At 34.8% G+C, this 20,255-nt stretch overlaps 1 protein-coding gene across 4 annotated transcripts; it reads left to right on the forward strand.

Moving 5' to 3' along the window:
• The first annotated feature begins 1,228 nt into the window (after positions 1-1,228).
• LOC140795075 (protein MICRORCHIDIA 6-like) lies at positions 1,229-19,795 on the forward strand. Of its 4 annotated transcripts, XM_073147443.1 has the most exons (21): positions 1,229-1,363; positions 1,589-1,725; positions 1,819-2,142; positions 2,227-2,301; positions 2,440-2,474; positions 2,629-2,707; positions 2,793-2,882; positions 2,958-3,030; positions 4,681-4,759; positions 4,912-5,046; positions 5,896-5,994; positions 6,888-6,989; positions 7,068-7,214; positions 8,373-8,465; positions 14,482-14,533; positions 14,659-14,770; positions 17,385-17,596; positions 17,678-17,784; positions 18,291-18,367; positions 18,965-19,007; positions 19,185-19,795. In XM_073147443.1, the coding sequence occupies exons 3-21, from the start codon at positions 1,821-1,823 to the stop codon at positions 19,281-19,283; spliced, it is 2,031 nt and encodes a 676-aa protein (XP_073003544.1). In that variant the 5' UTR covers positions 1,229-1,363; positions 1,589-1,725; positions 1,819-1,820; the 3' UTR covers positions 19,284-19,795. The 4 variants fall into 4 exon arrangements, with proteins under 4 accessions (XP_073003544.1, XP_073003543.1, XP_073003546.1 ...); XM_073147442.1 differs by having other exon boundaries at positions 1,589-2,142; XM_073147445.1 differs by lacking the exon at positions 4,912-5,046.
• Positions 19,796-20,255: the final 460 nt, after the last annotated feature.

Genomic DNA, 20,255 nt, shown 5'->3' on the forward strand with positions numbered 1-20,255 from the left:
ATAATAATACTCTAATTATTTTCTTTTCAATATCAACAAAGAATTCTTCAACAACATAACAATTCTTCAACAAATCGTATTATAAATAATTTCACGTGAAAACAAAATCTAATGAATTAATGAAAAAGCATCCGGATGAATATGATATTAATATTGAGTATATTTTCCTGTCGAAACGAGTTAAATTTTTTGTTGACTTTGTTGAGTACAAAGATTTCTTATTAATGTTTGAAGTATGGCCATTATATTAGAAATATATATATCTATTTGATAGTGGAATGTATAAGCTAAGATGAACTAAAGATAATATTTGTGAATTCCCTAAATATACCTGTAAATATTTAGTTTCAGCTTTGGATGCCATAGAAATATTTATAGACAATTTATATACAGATATCAGGTAGAACTCAAGATATTCTAGATATATCTTCAGATTCTTAATTTATATTATCTAGAATCTATACTTATATGTACTAATATTCAAGCATGAAGATGCATAAGATAAAATTGTGTAATATATTTTTAAATTTACTATATTTTTTTTTCGGATTCTTTATATCCGTTGTTTGGAACTAAAAAAATTTAATTTATTTAATATTAGACAAAATTATTAATAACAGATTCCACGTATATTAACTTTGGATTTTACAGTTAATATATTCGGATTCCTATATACTAACTCCGTATTTTTTATTAAAAGATAAATTTACACCCATATTACAGATAATATTATAAATTTTAAATTATTTTTACTAAATTAGGGATTTTAGTGGTTTGTAATTTGGAAAAAATTAAGATCTTTTAATGTTTCTAAGCAGAGGAGAATATTATTTATACTTTGTAAAGTTTAGGAGATCTCATTGCATTTAATGTGATTTTGATAGTTTTTAAGAAAAAATTGGGTGAAGAAACTAAAAAATGAATAGGAATGCAAAGTTACAAATTATATTGTTTATGGTGCAATCACTCAAATAAAATTGAGATAAAATATAAATAAAAACTAACAGTTGACTCAATTATACGTATAGATTTAAATTAAAGTGTATTTTTTTATTATAGGTACCTAATATATACCAAGTATGTAACAAGATATAGAAGAGTAAAAAAAGAGTGAAAGTAGAGATGAGATAAGTAAAAAAAATAAGAAAAAAAGTTTAGCGAAATTTTTTACATTTCCCCCCTTTTTTTTCTGATTTTCTTAACGCTGTCCTTTGCCATTGTAATGTCAGAAAGATATAACACGCTTTTGCTTCCTACTTACCGTACCAACAAGACGTCCTCCTCCTCCCCTTGCGCCGTTTGCAGACAGCGGAGGAAGCCGAAAGAAAAGAAAATAAGTCATCTGGTGCTCGAATGCGGACAGGTAAAACCTATCCTATCGTATCCTTCCCTTTCCTTGTCTTATTTTTTTTTCCCATATTCACCCTCTTCTTTCCCGACCCTCTCCATTTCTTCTTCTTCTTCTTCTTCTTCTTCTTCTTCTTCTTCTTCTTCTTCTCCTTAGGGATTAGGGTTTAAGGATCAGGGTTCCTTCCCTGTTTCTATATCTTCCCGATGTTCTTCGTTTCAGTAATGGTGTTTTCAGCAGGTGCCCTTTCGACAATTGTGGGAACAGTCCATGGCGATTGTGTTTCAACATAAATAAACTACGAACGAAAGAAAGAAATTTGATGCACTCATTGGGTTCGCTGACTTCTTAAGTTTGCAAGATCTTTGTATCTTTAGGTGCATAATTTACATAGTTGCATGATTTTCTTACATATATGGAAGACCTGGGTCATCTTTACACTCTGGAACGGAACTTTCCCAATTAATCAGATATGAGCTTGTTGGACGTTATCGATATATCATCGAGTGATGATGAAGAGGCCAAGAAAGATGATGTTAAATATGTCAAATTTATCTTGCCCTTAAGCTGCAATAATGACATAGCAAACGGTGATATTGCAAACAATCAGTCAGTGTGCAAGGCCATTGTCGTCAAGCAAGAACTTGAGGAAATCGGACGTTCAAACAGTGGGTCCTGCGTCACTGAACAGGGGACCTCTACTTCTAATTTCTCTTCTCCAGTTCCTCTCTGCCGGCAGTTCTGGAAATCTGGGGATTACCAAGTTGGGCAAGTTCTTGATACTGTTTCGAGAGGTATTACTCTGGTGCTGCTTTGGACTCTATCTTTCTCTCCAACCTCGTCCCTCTGTTGATCTTTTGCAAATTCCTTTTCAACAGATGGCAGAAATCGTCTTCGAATTAATCCAAAATTTCTCCATTCAAATGCAACTTCACACAAGTGGGCGTTTGGTGGTATGCCCTGCAAATATTGATTATATGCATATAATCTTCCTTTTCTGTTTCCTTCTTTATTTCTTTTTGTTGTTCTGCACTGACATTCAATGATATTAGCTTGTTCCGGTCTTGCATATGATTACTTTTTTTTTGCAGCGGTAGCTGAACTTCTTGATAATGCAATTGATGAGGTAGATATCATTCTCTTCTGGTTTAAATCTGTTCTATGTAGAATATGTCATGTCACAGTTAAAGTAATTTTTTTATGGAACAGCAAACAAGTGCACTGCAGTTTTTAGGATAAAATGTGTTTTAGGTATTTATTATGCATTCTGCATTAAATAGGTGCACAATGGAGCCACCTTTGTCAGAATAGATAAGTTCACTAATCCACGGAATAGAAATCCTGCCTTGCTGATCCAAGGTAATTTAGTCCCCTATAATGTTGTCTAAAAGTTATTTCTTGTTATTCAAATTGGTTTCTTACTTTGTGACGGTTTTCTACAAAGATGATGGAGGAGGAATGGATCCAGAATCCTTGCGTCGTTGCATGAGTTTTGGATTTTCAGATAAACAATCAGAATGCTTCATTGGGCAATGTGCGACCTTCACACTCTTCTTTACATTTAAAGATTAACCATATTATCATACTAATTGCTTACCTTGGTGCCTAGATGGAAATGGCTTCAAAACCAGCACTATGAGGCTTGGAGCAGATGTGATTGTTTTTAGCCGCTGCAAAAAGAAGTAACTTTTCTTCTTATTTCTGAATAGTTTCCTTTTTCTTCCTTTGTGTGAATTAATGGCTGTTGTTGCAGTTCGTCTTCTTTCTTACATAGGTGCTTGCCATATCTGTACATAATTGAGCCTTGTCTTCTATATCAAAGTTCTATTCAAGATAAAAGATTATCTCTTTTCGAGATTTGGTTATGTAAATTTGTCGCAGTCTCAATTAGGGTCCTGAAATTGCATTTTCTTCTTTCTTATTCCTTAACCACTCCTAACCTTTTGTGCTCATCTCTTATGTATCTCAAGGACTTCCCTTAAACTACCACTGCCCCTTTCAGTTATCATCTGTATAATCCACTACTTCATTTTCCTATTTGACTTGGACTAGATGTAGATCCTGAACATCTATATTTTCTTGAACAACTTGCATTTTTGGCTATTATTATTGCATTGCAGTTAGAGGGAGACTATTCTAATTTGCATATGAATGTGGGATTTGAATTTGAATTCCTTTTAAATAATAATTAAAATTACTCAAATTGATTTTCTGATAGATGTATTGTCTTGCTTGTTATTTATATCCGGTGCTGCATGCCTTAGATATATTCCTTATAATAACAACACAAACTATTTCTTTATGATGGTCATAATAATTGAAAAAATAATAAAATCCTAGGCTCGATTTCCTAAACCTTTGCTTATTGAAAAAAATAATGTGAATGCTTACAAATAAATAAATAAAGATGAACACCAAGATTTTTACATAAAAAAATTTCAAACTATGTAAAAGATCATGGATCCAAACTCACATTAAAACCATTCACTAATAAAAATGTCGCAGTTTACAAGATTGATTTACAAACACTTATCGATACCCACAACTTTTTGAAATGTCTTGCTTGCTCTCTAGATTTCGCGATTCAACACTTTCTCTGACATTTTTCCAATCTTACTTACCCTTGAGATTAATTCACCATCTCCGTAACCATTGGGAAGACATCTTCCATTATTTGGAGAACAAGCAATGTGAAAGTTGAAGAGCTCAAACACCCTGTCTAAAGCTGGTAATGTTCTTCTAAAAAGTCTTTCAATAATAATCATCGATAACTATTAGGGTTAGATCTCCTTAACCATTAAATACCTCTTCAAGATAAGATAAAATATTCTATAAATAGGTCTAATGAAATAGTCCAGCTTGTCAAAAATTTCCGAAGTTGTTTGACTGTAAGAGATTGGCATTCAAACAACCCAACTTATAATCCCATCTCTTTTCCTCTTGCAAATGCATTCAAACTTGGATGAGAACTTCTAAGGAACCAAGAAATCATGTCTCTGTACTCAAGGGCGTTTGAACCAGGTAACTTGAAAAATCTCTTAAAACATGGAATCCTCCGATTTGATGTTCATGTTACTTTTATATGTGCTCATTTTACATCATCTAGACATTTAAACATAAACAGACTATTTTTTACACATTTGCCAAGCTAAATAAATGCTACACTAATAACATATAGCCTATTGAAATTCTTTAAAGAAAAGGCTTCTGTTTAAGGTCTGCTGTAACTTTAAAGTTTTCATTACTTTCCTAGGTCTCCTGCCTAAGCTACTTGTTCTTTGTTTCTTGTACATATTAGCTTTATGACTAACAATTTTTTATATTTATTATAGGTTATTGGCAGAGAGTGTTGGACTCCTTTCTTATACCTTTTTGAGACAAACAGGTTGTGATGATATAGTAGTACCGACAGTAAGTTTTGACACTGAGATGCTTCCTTCTAAAGTTGTACCTTCTCCTGCAGTGATTCAAGGATAGCATCATGTATGTTTTGTAATAATAAGTTTCTTTCATAAGAATTTTGTTAATTTTATTTTTTCTTTCTTTCTTTTGACTATTTCCAGGTAGATTATGAGTTTGATCTACTAACTGGTTCGTTTGTTAGGCTATTGCGCCAGAATGAAAAGCAATTTTCTTCTAATCTATCTATTCTTTTAAATTGGTCCCCTTTTACTACAGAAGACGAATTATTAAAGCAAGTAAGCTGTCAACTATCTTTTGCCTTATTCTTTTATTATTCTGTGTGTTTTTTTTTTCTATCTTATTATTGGAAAATGACAACTTTTCTTTTCTTCTCTCTCTTTAGCAACTACTAAGGAAAATAATCAAGAGAAGTCATGCTTGTGGCATGGCCTATGTCATTGGCTTGCCTAGTACTCTGTCAATGTGTGTACATGCTGGTGGCAACCCCCAACATGTCAATTTCAAATGGTTGAGTGCATAAAAAATGCTGCTCTTAAAATATCATGATATTAAGAGATAGTCATTCCTGATTTAGTGTTTTAGACAAATTCTGACTTATATAGCTTCTACAAATTGATGTAACTTTGCAACCTAAACTTTAAAGTCTTTCCTTAAACCATATTTCAGACCTTTCTACTATCAAAATATTTATTTGAGAGTTGAAGAAATTGCTGCTTTATCTGAATGGTTCTCTCTTATTTCATCTAGTAGTGATCATTTTAATTGATTAACTTATTGTCAGTTATTGCTTACTATATTTTACTTTAGTGTTTTGGTCAATTGTCTCCAAAACATTGCATTCATACTAGATTTATGTTATCATGTCTTTTCATTGTTCTCAATTTCTTGCTCTAACAATTTATACTCCAACTAAAGCAGCCTCAGTGAGACAGTTATTTATTGTGCATTAGAGAGTTCGTAACTCTGTATTTATTGTGGCCCTCTTGCATTTATACATGCATGGTTCTATACCATACAAATATGTACTATATTCTAGCCAACCTCCATTAACACTGCGTGATTGAACCTATCTATTTTCTCTACTCTGATTTTGGATCTTATGCAAAATTGGGTTAAATGAACAGTTTGATGACATAGGCGACCATGGTACAAAAATAATCATATTCAACCTATGGTTTAATGATGATGGGGCTATGGAGCTTGATTTTGACTGTGATGCAAAGGTTTGAATTTACTTTTATTTTCTTAGATATTTTCTATTCAAATGTCATCATTGACACTACATTGTTCATCAAACCTAATTTTATAAAGATTGGTACTTTCATAGGAGTCACCAAAATGATGTTGAATTTAACCTTATATTTGTTGAAATATATACTGCCCCTTACAATTTTAGATGTTAAATCCAAGTTCCTTGATGAATGTACAAAATATTGTGCTATCCTTCAATAATATTATTAGCGTTTTATGCTTTTTAAACATCATCCTTCCTCTTCCCTTTTCCAAACTTTGCAAATTAAACACCAGCTGAAGAAGATTTCCGCAAGACATGATTATACCGACAATATTCCTTATGAAGAAGTTGAAAAAGAAATTTATTTCCAATTATGCCAACAACAGGAGGATTTTACAATTAAATGTAAATGGTGATATGCAAAAAGAAAAAAGAGTAACATTATGATGTTTGGCAAGGAAAGTGTTATATTTATCTTTTTAGTGAAATTCTTGAGACATCACTTTTATCTTCCTTTAAAGAGAGATATGCTATTACGATGAATATAAGGATAAATGTGATTCTTGGTATTTCATAATTTTTAATGGCATTTAATCATTTATAATCAACTTATGATGATCTTAAGTATATTTTGATGATTGTAGTGGAAATAATGATATTTAAGATTTTGAAACTTCAACGTGGAATAAGTTAAAATTCCTTTATTTTTAAGGCAGCTAATTTCTATCACTCCTATAATTTTGGTGTATTCTATTGAAAGTCTTTTAAACCAATTCCTGATGACCTAATTATCATTTTAAACAGCTCCTATATCTAGTACTAATATTTATCATAACAAAACATAGTTGTCTTGTAATTCTCATAGTCTCATGAATCTTTCAGGACATATTGATTAGTGGAGGTCGTAAAACAGTACAAAAGAACACCACAGCAAAGACACTAACACAAATGCACGTTGCAAGTCACCTTCATTATTCTCTTCGAGTAAGTTTGTGCTATGAAGTTAAGATATACTTCTGTGATGTTATCATCATTTTTTGCTTCTATTTGAAATTTGTGCAGGCATATGCATCTGTCTTGTATCTTCATATGCCAGAAAATTTTAGAATAGTATTGCGTGGAGAAGTAGTTGAGCCTCACAATATAGCTAATGATCTAATATATCGTGAATGTGTCTTGTATAAACCCCAAGTTGGTGGAAATACAGAGGTTAGTCTTCTTTATATTTTTATTTTACCTCATTATATTCGTCTTATATCTTATGCTTGTTGATCTTTGTTCACTGCAAAACATTCTTTTCGCTAATCCATCGAATTGAGCTGCAAAGTATCATTGATATTTTAATAAAGAAAATATAAGACAATACCCTTGTGCCCTGGTTAATTCTGGTCAACTACATTAATGTTTTTCCTCCTCCTCTGTTTCAGATGTTTAACTCACCTTCTTTAAAAGCTTAAGTAGTTAGAAAACAGTACTTCCGATCTTTTATATTCTAAGTTTCTAACAATCCTCACTACTAGGCTCGCAACATTTAATCACCTCAAGAAGTGGACTTGGATTAAACAAATAGAGATTTTATATTTTTATGATAGATAGGCCTAGCGAGATTTGAAGTTTTGAACTCGATATCATGTTTGTTCACCACCTCCTCTAAAAGCTTAAGCTGTTGGGGAGCAATAATTTTTAACCTTTTATGTTCTAACATTAGAGGTTGTCATCGTCAAGTTAACTGTCCCATATCTTATCTTATTTCTTTTAATCATTTCTGCCCGCCAGGTCTTCTAGTAATGGAAATCTCAGGTTGCACTGGATTAATCCTTATTTGTGTGCTATGTGGTTGGACATATTAAAATAATATCGAAAATTTCCTCTCTTTGTATGGCACAGTATTGAGCTTGTTTGAACTTTACCTATGGATTCTAGCTTAATTTTGTATGTACAATTGCTCCGGTATGGACATATAAAATTAAAATACGTACACCATAGTACAAAGAATATATACTGTCATGATCTAGTTCTATTATCTTCAATGTTATACGATATACTGTGACCAAACTCATACAAAAATAATAGATATTCTGTTAGAGTAGAATACTCTTTTCTCAGTCAGATTTCAGAAAAGTTAGGCTAAAGAAATATGTTCTAGTAAATTAGGGAATATACCACTTTGAACTTATTAGGAGACTCTGGTCCTGTTGACAAGATTTCAAGAAGAGCGCCGGGCAATTGATCTTTATGGCTCTTGGAGGTAGAGATAAATATGATATAATGTATTCTATTTTTCTAGATTTGGCATTGGTATTCTTCTCTTCAGCTATTGCCTTGGTTATGTAGCTAACTGCACATTCACTTTTTCTTTAAATTTAGGCTGCGATAGTTACCACCATTGGTTTTCTTAAAGGTGCTCCAGAGGTTGAGATTCAAGGATTCAATGTCTACCACAAGAATCGTTTAATATTGGTGAGAAAATATTTTGTTTGGCGGCACTATAAGATGACTGAAAAGATGAAATATGTGGTTTGTTTCAATATCCCTGCATTATTATGCCTTCATGATGTCTTTATCTTTAAGAGAAGTTGGTCTCTTGTTTGAGAAATATAGATGAAGTATTCTTTATGTGATCGATAGTTCAATACTAGGGCTGTCAAAAAAACTCGCCGGCTTGTGAGCTTGGCTGGAGCTCAACTCAATTTCTAAATGAGTCAAGTTGATCAAGGTTTTTGGCTCAAAAATTTTAAAATTTAGTTGAGCCAATCCAAGCTGAGCCAGAGTCGGCTTATTTGAACTCAGCTTGAATAAGCTCAATATATATGTGTGACATGATATTATATATATTTAGATAAAGAAAGATGTATAAGTTTTCAGCAGCATAATTGGTTAAAGTTGTTCCTTTTTAGCCAGCCAGCCTACCTGGATTCCCAAAATCTTTAGCCCCATATAAGAAAATTAGTAGGGTAAATCTACCTTATAGGTATCCTTTCCTCTAAATGTATAAAAATGGCTTGGTGGATTAGCATAATAGAGTTAATGGTTTCTGACCGAGTTGTAGTTGAGCTGATTTGAGGCGGCTCGATATTTTGGCGAGACAAGCCGAGCTAAGCTCAGCTCGTTTACACCCCTATTCAATACTACTGAATTTTAAAATGAGGTTATCTTGAGAGAGGGAGAGGGAGTCATACAAGATGACGTCTTATACAGGCTTTCCCAGTTTTACTCTATTTTGATTTAAAGATGAGCATATTTGTCTGTTGCCGTTGCCAAGGTGTTGTTCAGGGCACAGTTTCCGGCAACAAGCAAGATGACCTTGTGCACCAGGATATTCATGCTTATGCTTTCCATGTATACATTTTTATTTTTGAATAATTTAAAATGATGTCTTTTCTGAATTCTTTAGGTTTTCTTTATCTATTGAAATTGAATTGTTATACATTATAAGTAGATTGCATGATATACTTTTTGGATCTGTGTTTTTGCTTTGGACTCTTTACAAATTCACTTAATTAGGTGACAATCATTTAGTAATATTTAATTTGAGAAAGTAGTAACAATTTAAGCTTAATTATGCAAATGAATACATCTATATTGATGTGGTTAGACAAGTATATTTCGTGAATAGAGCTTTACTCCCAAAGTTTTTAGATCAACTAAATCCTCGTTTATTGTTCATCTTTATCTATTGTGAAGTTGTACATCTATTTGCATATCATGTCTTGTGCTGCTACCTAGTCCCTTTACTTGTGTAGCTTTAACTATACTTGAATTGTTCCTTGTTATCTTTTTACTTTTCTTGTTTAGTTTTGTACTTATTACATGTTTCTTTACTTTATAACAATACAATCAACATTGAATGAGATTATGTACTAACAGGGTAACATCAGAATATGCTAACATATATTCTATGATACAGATGTGTAACATAGTAATTTTTTATCATTTCTAAGGAACAATTGTTGCCTGCAAACAATTAATTCAGCCTATATATTTTTATGTAATTCTTTTTTAGAATATAAAAGATATAAATGTATTATTTTATATCAGCTCAAGTTTTAGAGTAATTGGTAAGTTAATAATGAACGTTATGAGTTTGAATCCTGCCAAGCATACCAAGTCCATTAAATAAAAAAAACCAACCTATTTGAGTTGAATCCATTTTGTGAGGCTATGAAAAATACCTCAAGCTTAAAAGTATGAAAGAATGTTAGAATATAAAAGGTAAAACTCATCATTTTTTTATCATGTTCAAATGAGTTTATACACAAAAGTGTCATTACAAGTATCAAATAGTGTTAACTACTTTATGATAGTGATTACTACTGATATCAACAAAGAGATAAGATTCTAGCCATTTTCAAGTTCATTTTACTGTCGGAAAGTTTTGTATGGAAAAAGGTTGTAGAAAGCTCGGGCTTGTTAGTCTAGCCTAAACCACCTACTCGAGTTCGAGCTTGCCCAACAGGGGCCATCCCCTTCCTTATCTTGCGCCACCGCAGCGAGGGAGGAGAGAAAGACTCGTTGGCAATCACTCGTTGTCGGACCATTAATTGGGAAAGGGGAAGGGTCGGGGATGGTTGCCACAGAAGGGTCTTGGCCAAGACGAGGTCTGTCAAGCACCGATCGTTGATGCTTGGGAAGGGAAGGTAGTGTGCGGAGGTGCTGGGCCATGGCGATGGAGGTCAGAAAATGAGATGGAGGGGTTGCCGCCGCTTGTGGAGAAAGATGGCGGGGGGTTTCATCAAGTCAACCATGGCCGAAGTGGACACCCATGGCTACACTCCTTTGGGAATCGCTAAAGGTGGGGAAGGGATCCAAGCCAAAGCCCCTAGCTTTGGCAAGCTTACCAACCTTGAGCAGAGCTCATCGACCTCAAGGATCATTTGTTGGAGCTCACCGGATGATCGAGCTCACTCCCTAAAAACAAAGCCGATGAGCGACCTAACAACCCACGGACATGGTTTAAACAAGGAACAAAAGGATAAACTAAACAGGAGGAGGGGGCTCATTGATGACGAAGGAAGCGTGGTAGTTGTCGGACTCTGACCACTACATGGCGACGCCGCCGAGCAATTTTTTCTTTTCCTGGGTATTGCAAGTAGCATAGAACATCGAGTAAAGACTCATTTTGAAAATTAGTGGACATGAAATTAATAGTTGTCCAAAAGTGAGCAGTGAATATATTATGTAAATGACAAGAGTTGTTGATTTGGCCAAGTTGAGGATAAAATATTCGATTCCTAAATAAATTTCTTTGGCAAAATTTGCCCAAGCTACATCTTATAGTAGCTCATTTAGAGTTGTAGGTGTAAGTTTTGACGTGGAAGGGACATGTCAGCAACTGACGGGATGAGGAAGATGGCGGCCGAGGTCGGGTGGCTCTGATGCCAAGGAAGGGGTTAACGTCGGGACTAGGTGTCAAGCAGCGACAATAGAGATCTAGGGAGCTTAAGGGGATTTTGCCATGGCCTACCGAGGGCCACGGCGAGTTCACTGCACTAATAAATGAGGAGCAGGGCGTGGATGATTAGGGCTCCTCCGGGCCTCGCTAGAGGTGGGAGATAGGCCCATGCCGAAGCCCACCGCCATGGGAAATGTATTGACATTGAGGGTCATCAGTTCGGTTGCCATTGGCCGACCAATCAACATGACCAAACTTGTTGGTGACAAGTGGCTGCACTAAACACTACCAAGGTGAAATCTGAAAATGAGGGAGGGAGAGTGGAAGCGGATCGAAAAGGTTCGAGGGGTCACCGACGAGGGGGAGTAAGATGGCGGTGTTGGTCCGTCCACGATATATGAGGCATAGTAGGTGAGAGATAAGGAAAACCTAGGTGCTGTTGTGGGGAAGAGAGATGGAAGAGAAGATAAGGAGTGGGAAGGGGGAGGTCCTTTAGTCGAGGCCAACCACCCTGCACGAGCACAGCTCACCACTAGTGACGTGTTTGCCATCCTATATCTATCTTTTTTCAAATTACATGTCTGGGTGAATAAAAAGTACGGGGTGTAAATAAGTCGAGCCCTAATCAACTTGAAATTCATTTCAAGCCCCTTTTTTGTTTAGGCTTGGTTCAACTCAATTTGAGTCTGAGCTGTAACTGAGCCTATTTTCAAGCCTTAAATGAGTCGAGCTCAATTCGAGCCGAGCTCATCAAGCTTTAAATGAGTTTATTTTCAAGTCATAAATGAGCTCGAGCATATTTTCAAGCCTGAAATGAATTGGCTTTATCTTTGGCATAATATAATGGTTATAAATTATACATAATATATTATATATAACATTTTTGAGTTTATCGAGCCTAGCCTGGGCAAGATTCGTTAGGCTAGACTCAAAATTAATTTTGAGTCTTATTTTTTGTTTAGGCTCGGCTCAGATCAATTCGAGCCGAAGAAGAAGATAGATAAAATTAGGAGATGGTCTGTAAAAAGAGAAAGTGCGAAGGTTTGGGAGTCTTGAACTTGGAGGAGACGAATCAAATTTGTTTGGCTGAATGGTGATGACCTTTGCTGAATTTGGAGAATAAAATGTTGATCAAAATTATTATAGTAAACTCAAGAAAAAGGCTTTCAAACTTAAGAAAACTAGGAGAACTTTGGTAATGTAGACAAAAGAGGTATTTTATGTGGGTCTAACAAAAGAGGTTGGGAATGGAAGTTTTAGGTAAGGCTTTAAAACTCAATATTGAAATTAGGATCGATCTTCCAAAAAAATGATATATATTGACTCTATCGGATCAGACTATTTTTTAATTATGTAAAATTCTAATTTTTTTTAAATGTAGAACTTTTACAAATTTAGAAAAATTGATAGGAAAATAAAAAATAATAATTACTCACGAATGAAGCCTAAAAACTAAAAAGAATACATTAACTTACTCAATATTTTTTATTCCCTCTCTCTCCCATCTCTTTCCTCTATCACTCTCTTACTACCGTAAGGCAATATTTTTTTTCCTTTTTATTTTTAATTTATTCTCTCTCCTTTCTCTTTCCCTCTCTTTTCCTCCCTTTCTCAATCTCTCTGACTGCCGCAAGGCAGTTTTTTTCTTCCCTTCGCTCTCCTCTCAGATTCGGGTTGTTTCCTTCTTAGATCTGATCTGAATCCATACGGACAAACCCATAGGCTGAATCGGGCGAGATTGCCCGATGCAGATACTTGGCTGAAACTAGTTACAAAATTGGTTTCGGCCATGGATCGAGATCGACTATGGCCAATCTTGGTCCGTTTCGACAGATCCCACTCAAGATTAGCCGAAACGTGGAACAATGGTTGTAGGTTTTGGAAGGATATCTGGATTAGTAATTATTCATTAAGAGTTGTTTTTCTCAAGCTATCTCAAGTGATAAATATGTGGAAGAGTGAGACTTAAATTAACGGTTTCGAAGATTGTAGGCATAGGTGAACAAGATGAGGAGAAGAAGGATCAGATAGGTCGAGGTTTGAAACTAAAGTGGTTTATGTGGTGAAATCTCTTTACAATATTTGAATTGTGGTGGGTAGATTTCTCCTTTTTATGCAGATGTTTGGAGTATGAAAGTACAAGTGAAGCTTAAAAGCTTTTGTGTGGTTAGTATTCATAATAAAGTTTTGACGAGATAACTTGGCCCAAAGAAATTGGGGAGAGGAGATACCAATTGTGTGTTGTTTTGTGGGAAAATTGAAACAGTGAAATATCTTTTTTATTGGACTTTGAGCAGATGGCTAATAAACTATGGGGATGGAATAATGGGAAGGTAGATATGGAGTGAAACCCAAAAGAATGAAAGATGTTTGGAGTTGTGATAAGAGGATAGGAAGGAACAATAAGGTGATGGAAATCATTTACCAAGTATGGGTTGCAGCAGTGATTTGGACAATTTGGTTGGAGAGGAATAAAATTATTTTTTGCAAGAAGGATCCTAGAGATTCAAAAGGAGTCTTATACAGTAGTAAAACTTCGTTTTCGTTTTGGACAGGGCTGCAGGATGGAGCAGCTGCTAAATGTTAAATAGTAGCTAAGTTATTGAGATCTGGGTAGATCTGGCTGCGGGTCCTTTTGGTTTCGATTTTTGGTTGTATGCTATAGTTTCATTTTGTGATGATGGGTTTGTCTAGTTTCATTTTGTTATGCTTTGTAGATTAGATTTTAGTAGGTTTTGTATTGATGTGTATAACCGTCAGTGGTTGTGGGGAAAGTATTATGTTGGTGATTTTGTAAGTAATTGTCTTGAGGGGTCTGACAGTTACAGATACTTGGGAATGTTTCTAATGAAACTAGATGCTATGCATTTTTAGTTTAAAAAAAAAAGAGGTTAGTGATTAATTGTCATTGCAGGAGCTGCCTGCAAATACTTAATTCCATACTGAAATTTCCTGTTCTGGCACTGTGATACCAGTTTAAAAGATTGTGATGTCCAATTGCACATTCCGTTATTTTCTAAACTTCTAACCTGTTCTCTTAAATAACTTAATCATGAAAGTAATTGTCATTTGAAAAATGTGCAGCCTTTCTGGAAAGTTGCTAATAATTCATACGGTAAAGGCAGAGGAGTTGTTGGTAAGGATCATTATACCACCAAATTTTCATGTCAGATGAATCTAGGTTGATGTTTGAATAGAAAAATTGAACTTTGTAAAACCCACTGCTCTCTAAGTAAATTCCTGATATTTATCATTATTCAGGGATACTCGAGGCGAACTTCATCAAACCTACACATGACAAACAGGATTTCGAGAAGTCAACCATTTATCAAAAACTCGAAAACCGCTTGAAAGAAATGACTTATGAATACTGGTAAATGTACTTTCCATGCAAGCATTAGCTTTTTATTTCTATGATTCTCACAATCTACTTAAAAGAGGGTGTCTTAGATCTTGATGTAACACTAAGGTTGTCACATGCTCTTAGCTGGCAAACATGTGGGAAACATGGAAGCCGCCTCTGTTAATAAGTGTATGATTGTGCATCTTGCACTCTTGGTCACTGCGTTGCAGGATCCCCATGCACTAGAATATCCCTTTTTAACTTTTAGAAGAAAAATTGAAAATTACTTCAATTTTTCACTATATTTCCATGTTGAGGGAGATTGTATATTTGTATCTTTAATTCTGGTAGGAAAATTCTTTTTTAATTTGCATGAATTACTCCGTGCCTCTGCATCAATCTTTTTCCACACTAGTGCATGACATGTGTTCATGCAAGTTCCTTTTATTAAGCACTTCACTTGTTAAGTCTGGTATTTTAGAAATAGCCTCACCTGACAATTAGTAAACATAACCTTTTCAATTGTCTGGGTAAAATGAGCCAATATTTGATTGTATATTGCGATACTCAATTTCCACTGAGAACAGTAGAGTGCTCTATATCCACCATAAAATTGAACCTTTTTTATTCTTTTAAAACTCCTCGTGCAATATAATAATCAGTAGTTTGCGGATTAGCAAGGCAAATTACTTGTTAGCTGAAGTTAGTTTAATAACTTTTAGACAATTGAAGAACACAATGTTGTAAATCCATTACGTGTTTGTAATATGAATATATGATACGTGTTCTTAGTTTCTTTTTTTCTCATTTTTGTATGATATGAATCGAGTTCAGAATAGTTTGATTTTGGAAACTTCTCTTGATACTTAAAGGCAAAAAACTAGTAACCTTTGAAGCAAACTTCTATTTCATGAAGCCGTAGAGACAAGATTTACTTAGAACCTTTCTCAGCATTCCAATAAGCGAGTGTTTAAGTAACGTCTTGAATATGCCCTGTGCAATTAATTATTCTTGTGAAGTAGAAGACCCATTTTTGGTTCGTGCCCAAGCTATGAATCAACCTCTCGAGCATGTGTCGTTGATAGTGTAGGTGTCGATGATGACAACTCATTTCAGCTCCTTTGATGCTCTTAATCAATCTTTGATGTAAAATAAGCTATCAAACAGATATAGATGGCTTTTCCAAAATGATGAATGGGATTGTGGCACTCCACTCGCCGTAGCTGGCTTGTTAAAGCATGGAAAGGTATCCAAATTGATGGAAAATATGCTTCATGAGGAAACCTAGAACTTTCGAAGTGTATAACTTAATCTCAGTTGGGTTCCTAAAGTTGTGTTACTTCCTCTATCTTCTAGTCTCAAGTTGGGTGATACAAATTGGATCAGATCAGATTACATCAGTAGGGGCGTTAGGCTCGATGCATTGACTTTATTTATTTTTTAATTGATTTATATTTGTCTCTTATGTAAGCCTTTAAAATAAGTCTAACTAAGTCATGTAAGTCATTAATGTAAGTCTAATTAAGTCATGTAAGCCATTAAGACAAGCCTAATTAAGTCATGTAAGCTTTTAATGCAAATCTAGTTATGTGAGTATTTAAAGCAAGTCAAATTAAATCATGTAAGTCTTTAAAGTAGCTCCTACTGTAAGTCGTGTAAGGCTTTAGAGCTAGTCCTAGTAGGACTTATTGTATTTGATCTTTATATATAAAAATGGTCGATCTTCTTTGTTTAATCATCTAAACATTCATTGAATCCAAGCATAGAGAAATTACTTTAGACTTAAGTTTATATTAGGAATATGAGTAAGATAATTTAAGAATAAAAGTAAATTAATCATAGCCATTTATTTTTTTAGGAGTAGATCTAACTTAGAACCCTAATTTTACCTCCAAATTCTAGTTACCATCACCTCCACAAGTCAACCACTCATACGGCTGATTTTCACAATCTCACAATTGTCTACCACCCTCCGACGATCGCCGCAACATCGAATTACCTGTTCTGTCAAGTTTTGACCCTTCTCTACTATTTCATTTATAACTTTTTACACCAATCTCGAAATCGCTTCATTCTGAAGTCGTTAGATCCGTAACTCACGAGGCTACCTTCAATAAAAATCCCAGATTTTTCTTGTGAACCCATTTGCTCAGATCTGGTTCGTAACACCGGAGGGCGCATCCTAATGTGTTGGGTGCACACTTAGTCTTGCAGTGTTGAATATCACTCTTTTAGCTTGTAGTTCTACCTAATTCTCTCTTTTTCTTTCTTTTTTCGTTCTTTGGTTCTCTTTGCACGTAGGCTCTTACACAAGTTATGTGTCTTGATTTTACATCAATCTTTAGATTTTAAAACTTATTTTTAAAGTGTTTGTGTCGACAGTCTTGTCATTACATAGATTTGTGCCTACAATTATTGAATGAGGAATTACAAATTGTAGGTGCACAACTGCTCGATCATGTTATTTTGGTGTCCTTGTTAGTCTCTCACTAGACAGATTAGCTTTACACTCTTGACTGCATTCCAATTTTATTTGCACAAGCTCCAGAAGTTCATGAAAATATGCAAGCCAAGATTTGGTTTGCTTTTACCTGCACAGAGGTGATGAACTGTTAGTACCTTCTCTTGGTTTAATCTTCTGTAGGGACCTTCACTGTCATTTGGTTGGCTATACTAACAAAAAGAGACCAGCAGCTGCTTCTGTTTGCCATATCAATGATGTTGCACTAGCTTCCTCACTACAACTGCCAGCTTTTGACAGTTCAGCAAATGGCAAGGTCACTCCTGCTGCTGCAAGGGCATCAACAAATTTGACAGCAGTGCATTTGAACAACTGCAAAACTGGATCACTGACCAGTTGAGTTGTGAATTTGATACTGACAGACTGGGAAAGCTGTAAATGATAATATTAACAATTTGTTATCATATTTCCAACAGAACAACCTGTAAAAAGGAAGAATGAAATTGATGATGCTGCAACGGAAGCTTCAAAACGGCGGGCCATGCCTAATGTACATGAACTTGAAAATGATCTCAGGATGCAGGTATCTAGTCCTTCATGTGCTTATGAAGCATTTTGAAAAGATCATGTGTTGGATTTTGCAATCAGAAGTTATTTGAAAATTTTCTTTTGATATTGAGCTTTAGTTTAACTATGAGTTTATCAACTTCTCACACCTCCTACTTAGTGCCAAACTTCATTTTGGAATAACTGAAACTGATGTTTTGGAATTTAATGAGAAATCATTTTCTTGTATCTATTCATAATAGTTGGACCTAGTTTAACCTTATCTAACTATCCTAACTTGAACCCAACCTGCTATGCATCAGTTTTGTACTTTTCTTTCAACCCAGACCAAGTTGAGCATCTCTAATAAACAATGGCAGTTATGCTGCTTATCTGCATAAGAAACAGTGAAAGTGGGGATTCAACCTTTCTGTGTTTGCATAGATACATACAGCATTCTTATTGCATATCAAATACAGAAGAAGTGAAAAAAAGTTTTTCTCAGGATTTGAACATGAATCATTCCCTGCTAATTTATTGCAGCTTGAGCACACTGGTGCACAGAAGACAACGAATGAGATCAAGACAATGATTTTAGAAAATAAGAAGCTACATGAACAGTGAGTAGACTTTAATAAGCATTTTCCTTCTATTTAACTGTTTTACACCTAGATTCCTCAGTTATATACTCTTTTCTATGTTTTTTCACAAATATTACGTAATGATTGTTGTATTTAATTATTTATTTGTTGGGTTTGTTGACAGATTTTAGACAAGGCCTTGCTAATTGCCTAGGTGTTACATGCCTCATGAGTCATGACCATGTCACTTGTATTGGTACCATGTAATAAGCCATACGAAAATGAAAGAACTGCATATGTGGGGATCATGCCAACTATACCTATAGCCAGTTGGCATGTCCCCCCAAATCTGCAGCAAGTAAAACCATGCTTTTAGTTAACATCTACTAAGCAGCATCTTATCACATTAAAATGGTTGACATTCAAGGATTACTTCTGACAACTTGCTGTACATTCAATGTATAAAAATGATCAAAGAGTGATAGGCTGCAAAAATTGCTTTATTCATAATCAGAGGACAGGGAATCTGCTGACTTCTTACTGTTTTCATTTTGTGTATGAATAATTCAAATAGTAAGATTTATATTTGCCATAACAATGAATAAGTCCTTGGTGACAATGTGTTTCTCTATTCAGGTGCTTGGAATGTGAGGTGACCAAAAAGCAGCTTATACTTAAGGTGATCATAATAAGTCTTCATAGTATCTTTATCTCTCTGATAGAACATCACTGAACATTAGGATTCCCTCCAAACTACACGATGCTTCTACTGTTCTCTTTTGTGCAAAAGGCATACTATATAATGTTATAGCTACCGATAATTTGCCAGATTGTCTGAGGATTGAATGTTTTTCAGGAAGAAAAGCTTAGGAACGAGCTTCAAGATGCTCACAAATTGTACAAGAAGCTGGTGCTTGAGCTTAAATTGATGGAGCTGAAGATGGAGAAATTGTAGTAGTTGATCTCAACATTTCCAACTATGGACTTATTTGCGTTCATTCAGCATATTTACCTATATCAAGATCAAGGCGTCTGATGAGTCCTAGTGTCATGGAGGTGAAGTAGGACGAGGGAGGTTTTGATTGGAAAAGGTAATCCTATAGATTGGCCGTAAAAACATAAATGCAACAGATTGAAGTAGGGGACAAGAAATTTACACACAAGCTGCAAAAACTGAAATCTTCTCGTGATTTGACTGCAACTGACTTGAAGGTAAAGATGGTACTATCTTTGCATGCACTGTTGTACAAGTATGTATAGGAGGATCCGTTATAAAGCAATCATTTCTTATCAAGTTCCCAGTGAATCATTTGCATGTAGCAGCCGTAAGTACAAGTAGTGGCAATTTTGATGCCCTGTAATAGCTGATAATTAAGTCCACCAGTTGCATTCAGCATGGTCATCAATATTGTCTCAACTGCAGCACAAACATGTTGAATTTGTATCTATCATTTTTTTTTGTCACAATTTTTGGAGTTTGTGCAATTTGATGATTAAGAGAAAACTTATCCTGGAGGAAGCTGTAACTTTCAAGTGTTCCTTCAGAAGCGTATCGTATATCTTGTTGAAAAGAGGCATTCAACAAAGACTATCTAGTTTATCCTAGCTGGAGATGACAGCTTAGCAGTGAATTGCTATCTCAATTTATCTACGAAGCAATGGAGCTTACATTTTGAAAGGGCGTGTCAGATACTTTGATGGGCAATGGAGCGGGAAAAGTCTGCCAAAATAATCTAATATTTAACCAGTTACATTGAATCATATTGGACTCCTGGATTTGAAATTGACCATATATATATGCATCAGATTGAAACATCAGACTTTTGTGTTAAATTTATTCTATTTGATCCAGTCTACACCCAATGCCATGCGCGACCAGCAATTATTGGGCCCTCATATATATATATATATATATATATATATATAT

The sequence above is a fragment of the Typha latifolia genome, chromosome 9 (genome assembly GCF_019914945.1).
Source record: "Typha latifolia isolate L0001 chromosome 9, TyphaL0001v2, whole genome shotgun sequence".
Lineage (NCBI taxonomy): Eukaryota > Viridiplantae > Streptophyta > Magnoliopsida > Poales > Typhaceae > Typha > Typha latifolia.

Coding starts and splice junctions, on each gene's coding strand:
- LOC140795075 (XM_073147442.1), top strand. CDS start 1,821: ATGAGCTTGTTGGACGTTATCGATATATCATCGAGTGATGATGAAGAG. Junction 2,143..2,226: donor TCTTGATACTGTTTCGAGAG/GTATTACTCTGG, acceptor CCTTTTCAACAG/ATGGCAGAAATCGTCTTCGA. Junction 17,785..18,290: donor AAAATGATCTCAGGATGCAG/GTATCTAGTCCT, acceptor AATTTATTGCAG/CTTGAGCACACTGGTGCACA.